Raw genomic sequence first — 11577 nt, forward strand, 5'->3', positions numbered from 1 at the left:
ATAGTAATAAAATCCTTAAAAGTATTGGGGTGATAAGTGATTGGTTTGTTTCTAAACTAGCGAAATACATCTCATAATCCTCAATATTGCCTCTAATAGACATTGGAAGCTTATTATCAATCAATTGAGTCTTTGATAGCATTTGTATGGAGATCATGTCATGGTGTATGTCCTTTCCCGAAGCATTTGCCATAAAGCCAAGATGATCTTGTCATGATGTATGTCTTATCAAAGTTAATCGATCTGGTTCAATGGGGTAAGTTCAAGAGATATTTGGTATGTCTCCGGTAAACATGCTATATACAATACATCGTTGGTGTTCATTTACTGCAGCAATTATCATCAAAAGCACAAAGAGTGCTTCAAACCATTTTATAGGTAGTATAGTATCAAACTACATTTTATGTACCTAGCAAACAAGATGTACATTTTGAACCAAACGAGAAATGGATACTGCATTATTATTTCATTTAGAATATTAGAAAATCGCATAAAGGATACACTTTATTTTCATTACTACTAGAATAACAAGCACCGAAATGTTAGTTTATCTAATTTCTGCTGCATGACATATTCAAGGGAATGGGTGGGGTCTGAGAAAGCACCGGTAGATATGAGATCAAAGACGACCTTATTAGGAGCCTCTGTAAAATGTGTCCCATCCAATATCACTCTAGTAGATGGTCTTTCACATCCCACAAAAATTTCTTCACCATCAATGTTTTTTGTTTGCCCACCACATCCTACTCCTGGGGTATAATTGTATTTCCCTCCATAGCCACAACAATTAATTAGTGGAAGCTCAAATCCTACAATATTAATGAAGCTTTCAATTAGTAACATTCATTTTAGGTAAGTTTGAAAAAATATGAATTGGAATAATTTTGATTTGTCTCACCGTATTTCTCAAGATTGCGAAAAAGATCTAACTTAGAAGAGTAGATATCTACATATGTAATTGCAGCGAGAGGAAGCTTTATGTGGAGTTGAGCTAATGCTTCCTTCAATTTCTGGTTGAAATATTCTACTACTTCATTATATTGTGTTGCACAACCGTAACGATCTCTTTCAGCTTTAGGAAAACTTGTCAATATAGCAGGGAAACATCCAATTGGTCCTGTGTTGTGTATCCAAAATGATCTTGCCCCCAAATCATATATGAGCTTGATCACCATGTTTCATTCATTTTGAACAATAAGTTAATAAATCAACTAACAATAAATTTTAGGCTGAGTATTTAAATAGTTAATTGTGTTAATTACTCCTTAAATAACTAAAATTAAAGTTTGGAAAGTTATAATATTTTTTTTTAAGTCTTTAAATATTTTTGGAGAATAATGTTTTTGTTCATCCTTTAAATAAACTTACACCAGGAGAAATACAAAAAGAAAAGAATAAATGAGAAACATGAAGAATAATGTGATATAAAAAAGAAGAGAGAGAAGAAGGAGAAAGTGATGAGTACTAGAAATCTATATATATATATATATATATATATATATATATATATATATATGTAAAGCACACTTGAACTTTTGCATTGATTACTTTACCTTTGTTACATTTTATAATTAAATACAAAACTAAAAAAAACATCTACTTTATCATTTATTATATTAATTAATATTTGTTAAACTTTTCAATTTCCCATATTTTAAAATAATTTAATATTAATTAAATATTAATTATTAATTATAACTTGAGGACGAAATTTTAATAATATTAATAATTTAAATTGACTACCTTTATATTAATAAAAATCTATATATATATATGTAAAGCACACTTGAGTTTTTGCTTATGTATTTAATGCTAAACTCAAGTGTGAACTATTAATGATTAACTTTTGAGTTTCTTATAAAAACATAATTGGCTAAGTATTCGTTAAAAATAGATAGAATCTTAATTATTGATAATAAATTGAGAAAAAAATTTAAAAAAGTTTTAAAATAAAACAAAGAAATATATTTATATGCAAACAATATTAAGAATTTAGATTAATTAACCGTAAAAATAAAATTTATTAATAAATCATTAAAAAAATTGTTTTAAAATTTAAAAATGTATGTTTAAAGTATATACTAATAATTATATCATGTGCGGGTGTGTATTATTTGAAAAAATCGAATATTCCGTTTGATCTTCTTTGATGAATAATTGTTTGTTCACACCTCAAAATTAGGTGGAAAAAGGTGGAGGATAAGACAGATATATAGGAAGAAAAGAAAAAGTAAGAGAGGGAAAATATAAGATGTTATAGATGATAAGAGAAGAGATATAAAAAAAATATGTGGAAATGAAGTGTATAAAAAGAGGTGTGAATATACCATTGTTGATTTACTAAATAAAATTTTATGATATTAAAATTATAACTTATTATTTGAGTTAAAATATTTCAACTTCACTTAATGATTTTTAAGAGCATTGTACGAAATAATCAAATTTTCTTTGTAAAATATATATTAAACAATAGATCAAATATATAATTAATCAATAAAATTAAAAACTGAAAAAATTTGTATTGTCAAAATTAAAACTATTCAACTATCTACATTATATAACAACATTCATAAACTTAAAATTTATTGAAGTTTTTCATTTCACAAATATTAAAATCTTTAAAAAAATATAATATTTATTGAAATAATTTAGATAACACAATTTTAAAATTTTAAAAATTCGATTTATAGGTGAAAGAGACTTGAGTATTACATTAAATTCATTAAACCATAAAATTCTCATACCTTTGTATTAAAGTACATTAATGAATAATAATTTTTCTTTGTAAAAAATATATTACAAATAATTAATAACAACATTCATCAACTTAAAATTTACTTTTTTATAAAACAATTGAAAATTTTCTTAATTTTATCTATTTATATATAATGTTAAAAAATATTGTAAGTAAACCGTGCAACGCACGGGTATAATATCTAGTTTATAGTAAAAATAACTTTGTCATTTATAACTAATTGTAAAAAAATTTAAATTCTTATATGTTAAAATTAAAATTATTATTTTAATTTTAATTATTAATCATAATTTGATGAATTTTAAAAATTAACCAATAAAACTTATTACTACTTTTTATGTATAAATGATAAATTAAATACTAAATTTTTTTTAATGTAAATACTAAAGTTAGATATCATGTTAATAAGTTATATATATATATATAACATAATATTTGACTTGTGGCAAGATTAATTAATTTTCATTTTCATTTCAATTAATTATCAACCTAAGGTTGAAAAAAAATAAAAGATACAAAAATAGCACAAACTAATATCTTTTAAATAAGATAAACATGTTAGATACTGAAATTAGTTAATGGTTGAATGCTTTTTGTTAAATATATATTTTGAAATTTACTTTTAAAATATGAAATTCGATATTCATTTTTATCTGTTCTCCTATGTTACATTGATAAAGTTTTTCTCTATAAGAGTGCAAGAGGCACAAACCAACATAGAGAGAAAAATAAATGAGAGAAAAAATGAGAAAGCAAAAGGAATGAGAAAATGCGGTAGGTGAATGTTAATGGAAATACTAATACCAGCTATAGCTTATATATCAAAAAAAAAAAAAACTAACACCAGCTATAATAGTTAAAAAATCCTTAAAAGTATTGGAGGTGATTAGTGATTGGTTTGTTTCTAAACTAGCGAAATACATCTCATATCCTCAATATTGCCTCTAATAGACATTGGAAGCTTATTATCAATCAATTGAGTCTTTGATAGCATTTGTATGGAGATCATGTCATGGTGTATGTCCTTTCCCGAAGCATTTGCCATAAAGCCAAGATGATCTTGTCATGATGTATGTCCTATCAAAGTTAATCGATCTGGTTCAATGCGGTAAGTTCAAGAGATATTTGGTAGGCTTAATTGCATATTTGATCCCTGAAGTAACATCATTGTGCAAAATTCGTCCCATTTGTTTAAAACGAGCGCTTTTAGTCCTACTTGTTTTTAACGTGAGCAATTTTGATCCTTCCGTTAATCTGCCGTTAGAAAGCTAACAGAACTCGCTGATGTGGACTCCATAATTGACGTGGCAGGTGATATAAGCACCTTACATAAATAATTAATAAAACTTTAAATTTATAATCCAATAACTAATTTAAAACATTAATTTAATTTAAAAATAATGACCTAATAAAAATCTTATCTCCCAAAAGTTCTCCATCTCTGCCAGATGTAAACCCAGGACCTAACCTTCTTCTTCCTCTTCTCCATCCAAACCCTGAGTCACACAAACTCTCATCTCCCTTCCACCCTATGCTTACCCAGAGAAATTTCGCCCCACATGCAAATTCCAAATCTGCATCCCCAATAACAAGGCTCGACTCAGGGTTCGGCGGAAAGAGGGAGAGAAAGATCGTGGAGTCGATAAAGTAAATAGAGGACGAAGATGGCGGAACCGTTGGCAGGCAGAGAGTTGCGCACGACTCTAAGCTCGGCGAAGGAAGCTTCTGTCACGGTGATTCAGTCCGGGGAGGGGTTGGTGTAGCCGCGATTGGGCTTGGCTGAGGAAGTCGAGGTTCAGAATCAGGCGATGGTGACTGATTTGGGTGGCGCTGGATCTGGGTGAAAATGAGATTTTCGTGACGCAAAGGTTGGAGCGACGGCGGATTTGTCTTCTTCGCATCTTCTTGTACAGGTTTGCCCCAAAATCCAGGCTCTTAGTCTTGGAATTAGATAAATCTTATTCTGAGATTTGAAGTCTTTTCATTCATAACATTGTTGATTGGATTTTAATTCCTGATTGGGTTGGTTTTAGGTTTGTTGATTGGGTTTAACGATGGACCTGAAGTTGGAGAATTTTGCCCAGTAGCAAGGAAATAAAATAGCAAGGAATGGAGAAGTATTGCGTGCCCATGGTTCTTTGGAGGGATAGAGACACTTGAATATACTTAAGGTGAATTCACTTCATAAATGATGAATTTGGATATATTGAGCTTTACTCTGTTGGGTCCTGTATACATTGAGGTTCAATGTAAATGTGTTGCTCGGTGGTCTTTCCTGTGTATTCACTTGCAAGGTTGATCTTTTTTGTGAGTTTAATTTTCTGGAGATTAAAGTTAGGGTTTCTGGGTTTGGTTGATGAAGATGGAAGGAGGATGAATTTTCTGGGTTTGGTTGATGAAGATGGAAGATATGGTGATTTCCACTGATTTGTGTAAATCTGTGGAGAGCTATAATTAAGATGAAAAAGAAAGATTTGGAATTTTTTTTTCTTTAAAATTTTTTGTTTTTTAATTATATTTTAGTCTGTAGTTAACCCTTTATTCTATTTTTTTGTGTAATTAACCCCTTTTTTATTTAACAATTATCCAAGTGGCGTGCTGATGTGGCCTGCCACATCAATTAATGAGTCCACATCAAACGGGTTCTGTTAGCTTTCTAACGGAGATTAACAGAAAGATCAAAATCGCTCACGTTAAAAACAAGTAGGACTAAAATCGCTCGGTTTAAACATATGAGATGAGTTTTGCCACAATGGTATTACTTCAGGAACCAAATGTGCAATTAAGCCTATTTGGTATGTCTCCGGTAAACATGCTATATACAATACATCGTGATGTTCATTACTGCAGCAATTTCATCAAAAGCACAAAGAGCTTCAAACCATTTATAGGAAAGTATAGTACCAAACTACATTTTATGTACCCGACAAACAAGATGTACATTTCTAACCAAAGGAGAAATGGATACTATATTATTGTTTCATATAGAATATTAGAAAATCGCATAAAGCCATAAAGGATACACTTTATTTTCATTACTAGTAGAATAACAAGCACCGAAATGTTATTTTATGTAATTTCTGTTGCATGACATATTCAAGGGAATGGTGGGTCCGAGAAATTTCCGGTAGATATAAGATCAAAGACGACCTTATTAGCAGCCTCTGTATAATGTGTCCCATCCCATATCACTTTAGTAGATGGTCTTTCACATGAGCCCACAAAAATTTCTTTACCAGCTTCGTTTTTTGTTTTTCCCACCACATCCTCCTGGGGAATAATTGTATTTCCCTCCATAGCCACAACAATTGATTAGTGGAAGCTCAAATCCTACAATATTAATGAAGCTTTCAATTCGTAATATTCATCTTAGGTAAGTTTGAAAAAATATGAATTGGAATGATTTTGATTTGTCTCACCGTATTTCTCAGGATTGCGAAAAAGATCTAACTTAGGAGAGTAGATATCTACATATGTAATTGCAGCGAGAGGAAGCTTTCCGCGGAGTTGCGCTAATGCTTCCTTCAAATTTTGGTTGAAATATTCTGCTACTTCATTATATTGTGTTGCACAACCATAACGATCTCTTTCAGCTTTAGGAAATCTTGTCAATATATCAGGGAGACATCCAATTGGTCCTGTGTTGTGTATCCAAAATGATCTAGCCCCCAAATCATATAGGAGCTTGATCACCATGTTTCATTCATTTAGAACGATAAGTTAATAAATCAACTAACAATAAATTTTAGGCTGAGTATTTAAATAGTTAATTGTGTTAATTACTCCCTTAAATAACTAAAATTAAAGATTCGAAAATTAGAAATATGTTTTTTTTATACATTGGAAAATAGAAATATGTTTTTTTAAGTCTTTAAATATTTTGGAGAATAATGTTTTGTTCATCTTTAAATAAACTTACACCAGGAGAAACACAACAAGAAAGAATAAATGAGAAACATGAAGAATAATGTGATATAAAAAGAAGGAGACAATGATGAGTACTTGAAATGACATGTAAGAAAAAAGTAAAGTGTGGATGAGTCAATACTCCATTTTAAAAGGACTAATTTGCTTTTGATTCATAAATATATTAAAAGAGTGTTGAACTACCTTGACATTCTCTACCAAAGTCTTGATTATATCCGGTACAGAATGATGGACATCTTGCATAGTTATGTTGTCGTCATAAAAACCAACAGTAATATCATTTTGGCCAATATCAACTGTGTATAAAGCTCTAGAAAAATATTCTTCTTTGGGCATCAATGTTGCAAACAAGCCACCTAAGGACGGAAATTAAAATAAAATTAAAACATGCAAATTCTTGTTATTAATGAAGCTTAAAATTGCCGGCTTTAAAAGAGATCAATGAATATAAATTCTTAAGTACTAACCTTGTTCTCTTATGAATTGTGATCTGGATTTGAACTGTTGGAATTGAACGTACTGAAGTTCAAGGAAGAAAGGACTAGATCTACCATTAGGCATAACACTTGTCGGGAGTCTAATTGTTGATGCTAATGTTGCAAAGCTCGCACCGTAAGAGTAGTTGGCACCCAAAGAGTTAAGATACGCACTGAGATATGGAAGACTAAAATTTTGTGCTGTAATTATGAATCAAAGTTAGATTTAGTAAATTGCAAGTTTTAACAAAGAAGAAGCTAGAGGATTAGAAATCAAAGAAAACGAGCATTTCATGGACTTACAAAATTTCACAACATCCTTCTAACATATCATTTAACGACGATATTAAACAACGACTAAAATTAGTGGCTGTTAACAACCGCCTCTAAATGATATGTCAGAACAATGTGTCTGCTTGTCATTAGTCTAATTTTGTTTTTAATATACTAAAAAATTCATTCATTGCTAGCACAAAGGGTGTTATAACCCGAGAACAATATATCAGATAAAGAGGGAAAGTGATACAAAATAGAAATAGAACAAAAGAATACTTTCAAATAGGCAGAAAGCAAGCATAAGAGAAAAGAAAAAGCATACAAAAATATCTTTTCCAAAGCCTATTCATCCGTCCTTTAAAGGATTCATTGCTCCTTTCATTACTCATCAGATTGAAATCCATCCTAAGCACCTTCCAAAGCACTACCTTCCATCAAGTACTAAGCTAGCCAGCTAACAAAACACAACATAATCAGATTTGTACAATGCAAGCACAAGGGTTTGACAACCATTCATACATTGAGCTTTTAAACCTCCTTGCCTTTGACGAAATCCAACTCCAAGCCCTCCATTGGGATAGTTCCAGCAAGTTTACAACCTCCAATGTTCCTTCTCTAAACACTATATTATTGCGCAGTACCCAAATAGACCAAGCAACAATACACCAAATTGCCCACAACCTTTTCTTCTGATTTTTTAAATCATAAAGGAAATAGCTAGAAAAGCAATGTACAAATGCATGCATGTTACCTATGAAATCAAGGATGACTCGGCCATCAGAGAATCTTCCAGCAGGTCTTCCAAAATATGTATCTCCATGTGGTGGTCCTGGCTGTAGAAAAGCCGCAGCCAGGCCTCCGGTATCCGAGTTTGAGTCACCGAAGTTAAAAATGGCAGGAAAATCGCAAGCTTTGGTAGGATTGGAAAATACTACAGCAGGGGGGTTCATAAATGTTGTAAAAAGAAGCACACAAAAAAAGATCTGACTACTTAGAAACTCCATTAGCATTAGGGACATGCAATGAATGAATATGATGTTCTGCTAATTAATCACAAAGGATTGGAATTGTTCCTTTATATATAAAGGCATGACACACATAAGCTGGCTTATTTGGACATTAAATTAGACCATGGGAGGTTATGACAGCGTGGGAAGAAGAGAAACAACAAAGATTGGATTGGGCGGTTTTTATTCTGTTTTCTGTTTTAGATTTATTTAGAGGGGGGTCTATTATTTTACTCACTTTAGAAAGTTATGTTCTGGCGCTTATAAAAAAAAAAGGTTCTCAGCTGGCTATTTGGTATGGCTCCTATAAACATGCCATACAAAATTCGTCGTTGATGTTCATTTACTGCATTAATTATCATCAAAAGCACACAGAATCTTTCAAACCATTTCACAGAAAAATATAGTACCAAACCACATTTTGTGTACCCAGCAAACAAGATGTACATTATTAACCAAACGAGAAATGGATACTATTATTGTTTAATTTAGAATATTAAGAAATCGCATAGAGTATACACTTTATTTTCATTACTACTAGCTAGAATGACAAGCACCGAAGTTCATATGAAATTTCCGCTACATGACATATTTAAGGGAATTGGCGGGTCTGAGAAAGTTCCGGTAGATATGAGATAAAAAAAATGACCTTATTAGCAGCCTATGTATGATGTGTCCCATCCCATGTCACTCTAGTAGATGGTACGTCTTTCACATGAGACCACAAAAATTTATTCACCATCTACGTTTATTGTTTGCCCATATGCTACTTCTTGGGTATAATTGAATTTCCCTCCATAGCCACAACAATTGATTAGTGGAAGCTCAAATCCTATAATATTAATGAAGCTTTCAATTAGTAACATTCATTTTAGGTAATTTGAGAATATGAATTGAAATAATTTTGATTTGTCTCATCGTATTTGTCAGGATTGTGAAAAAGATCTAATTTCTCAATATTTTAGGTAGTGAATTTAAGAAAAAACTTGTAGTGTTTTTTGAAACCGTATTTTAAAACTTATACTTATTTTTATCTCCTTTTATGATTTCTATTTTAATTATTTTTTTACCTTTATAGCTAACAATGGCTACTTTTTGCCCCCTAGGATAGTTCAAGTGGTACTAGGGACATATGAGTTAGGTAGGGGGGTCCAGAGATCAATTCCTGTTGGTGCAATTTATTTTTCCGATGTACAAAAAAAAAAAACAATGACTACTTTTTCTGTTTTTCATTTTAAAAAATTTCCTAATTAAATTTCATGAACACTGTTAATTTTTACTGGTACATCAGAAAGATAAATTATGTCCTCCAGGGATTGATTTTCGGATCTTTCTCTCCCCAATAATCATGTACCCCTATCGCATACCTCTTGAGCTAATATGAAAAATAGAAGCATATTTTATTAACTTAATATTGATAAAAAAACTTATAATCTAAATTCATTTCATTGTATTATATTTTTTCATATAATAAAATATTTAAAAATAAGAATGAAATTAAATTTTTTTTTTGAAAATGAAATGTAAATTATTAAAAAGGGATTGATTTTCGGATCTTTCTCTCCCCAATAATCATGTACCCCTATCGCATACCTCTTGAGCTAATATGAAAAATAGAAGCATAGTTGATTAACTTAATATTGATAAAAAAAACTTATAATCTTAATTCATTTCATTGTATTATATTTTTTCATATAATAAAATATTTAAAAATAAGAATGAAATTAATTTTTTTTTTGAAAATGAAATGTAAATTATTAAAAAAGAAGCTTGAGCCAATAGCAACTCAAGGCAAAATCAGGTACAAACTGATCATAACTCGAAATGCCCAAAGAACACCCTGATCTGAACAAAATAAACCCTCCACCATCCCACAGAATGAAATTTAAATATATAATCTGATGCCTAAAAGAGTATCTCAAAAACATTTAAATATAATCTTAGTTTTAGGAATAACCAAAAAGAGTATCTCATGATTAAGGGTAATTTAATTACCAAACAATTAATTAAGATACTTTTACAAGTATGGATATATCAAAGTCGGGATCATACTGATCATCTTAAAGAAGAAGAAAAACCACTCGTATGAAAATGATTATCGTCCACTCATGAATCTTAAATTTTAGGCTTAAATACTCTGGAATTGTACCCCGTACGAAAATAAATTCCTAAATTTTTTTTCCCGATTCTGGGTCCCTGAATTTTTTTTTAATCAAAATAGGTCCCTACGCGTATTTAAAGCTTAGGTGACTCTATTTTTGCATAGTCATTGTTTTCACGTGCTCTTTATTATTATTTTTAATTACACATGGCTTATTAAACCACTTGCATATTGATAAGTCAAAAAATACGCTTCCTTTCTCAAAAAAATTCCAACTTTCTCCTTCCATCATCCCTTGTCTCTCTGCTTTCATCTTTCTTTCTCCTGCAACTACTATCGTGCTGCCCACCTTGCCACCGCCCGAAAAATAAGAGCTGGAAAACACTCTCCTCATAGATCCGCGATTCTATCAACGTTGATAGTACCTCACTGTTCTGTTCCCATTCCTTCTAGGTTCTATCTTCCCCTCTTCTTTTTCTTCCAATTTTTCTTTCTGGGTGCCACCATGAGAGCCATATTTCATGTTCTGTCAACATGAGAGGATGAGGCTCAAAGCACAAAAAAGCTTCAACGTTGACATATTTAAAGATTTGTATTTTGTACCAGAGATTTATTTAGAATTTGGGTTTTGCTGATGAAGCCATACAATTTTGGATCTGGGTTTTGCTATTGAATTCATGCGATTTTGGATATGGGTTTTTGGATGGGTGGCTTTGGGTGGAGGATTTGGTCGTTGGGGGTGGCTTTAGTGTGGTTGGAGGGGATGGTTTCACAATGACCGTGGCAAACTCCATCTCCGAGGTGCTGGATTTGACGGTGGTGAAGTTCAGGATGCGATGGCTAATATATACGATGGTGGTCTCTGACTCTGTGTCTCTGTTTGCGTGTTGGAGGGTGAGTGGGTTTCTGGTTTCTGGGGTGGGGGTGGGGTGGGTTGCTGTGGTGGCCGACAGTCGGAGGTTGCTGAAGCAAACAAATCTGCAGGAGAATGTGGACCTGAGGAATTGGATTGAAGATGATCTGATTTGATTTCTT

At 31.5% G+C, this 11577-nt stretch overlaps 2 protein-coding genes across 2 annotated transcripts; both read right to left on the reverse strand.

Annotated features, from left to right (window-relative positions):
- Positions 1-519: 519 nt before the first annotated feature.
- On the reverse strand, positions 520-1175 carry LOC130719886 (GDSL esterase/lipase ENOD8-like). Its single transcript, XM_057570484.1, has 2 exons — positions 899-1175; positions 520-809 (listed from the first exon to the last, which is right to left on the reverse strand). Exons 1-2 carry the CDS (start codon positions 1173-1175, stop codon positions 520-522), a joined length of 567 nt encoding a protein of 188 aa, XP_057426467.1.
- A 4719-nt stretch (positions 1176-5894) lies between these two features.
- LOC130721285 (GDSL esterase/lipase ENOD8-like) lies at positions 5895-8621 on the reverse strand. The gene is made up of 5 exons (XM_057572051.1): positions 8186-8621; positions 7150-7359; positions 6866-7038; positions 6175-6439; positions 5895-6085 (listed from the first exon to the last, which is right to left on the reverse strand). Exons 1-5 carry the CDS (start codon positions 8451-8453, stop codon positions 5988-5990), a joined length of 1014 nt encoding a protein of 337 aa, XP_057428034.1. The 5' UTR covers positions 8454-8621; the 3' UTR covers positions 5895-5987.
- Between the last annotated feature and the right edge of the window lie 2956 nt (positions 8622-11577).

Source organism: Lotus japonicus, chromosome 5, assembly GCF_012489685.1.
Source record: "Lotus japonicus ecotype B-129 chromosome 5, LjGifu_v1.2".
NCBI classification, from domain to species: Eukaryota; Viridiplantae; Streptophyta; class Magnoliopsida; order Fabales; family Fabaceae; genus Lotus; species Lotus japonicus.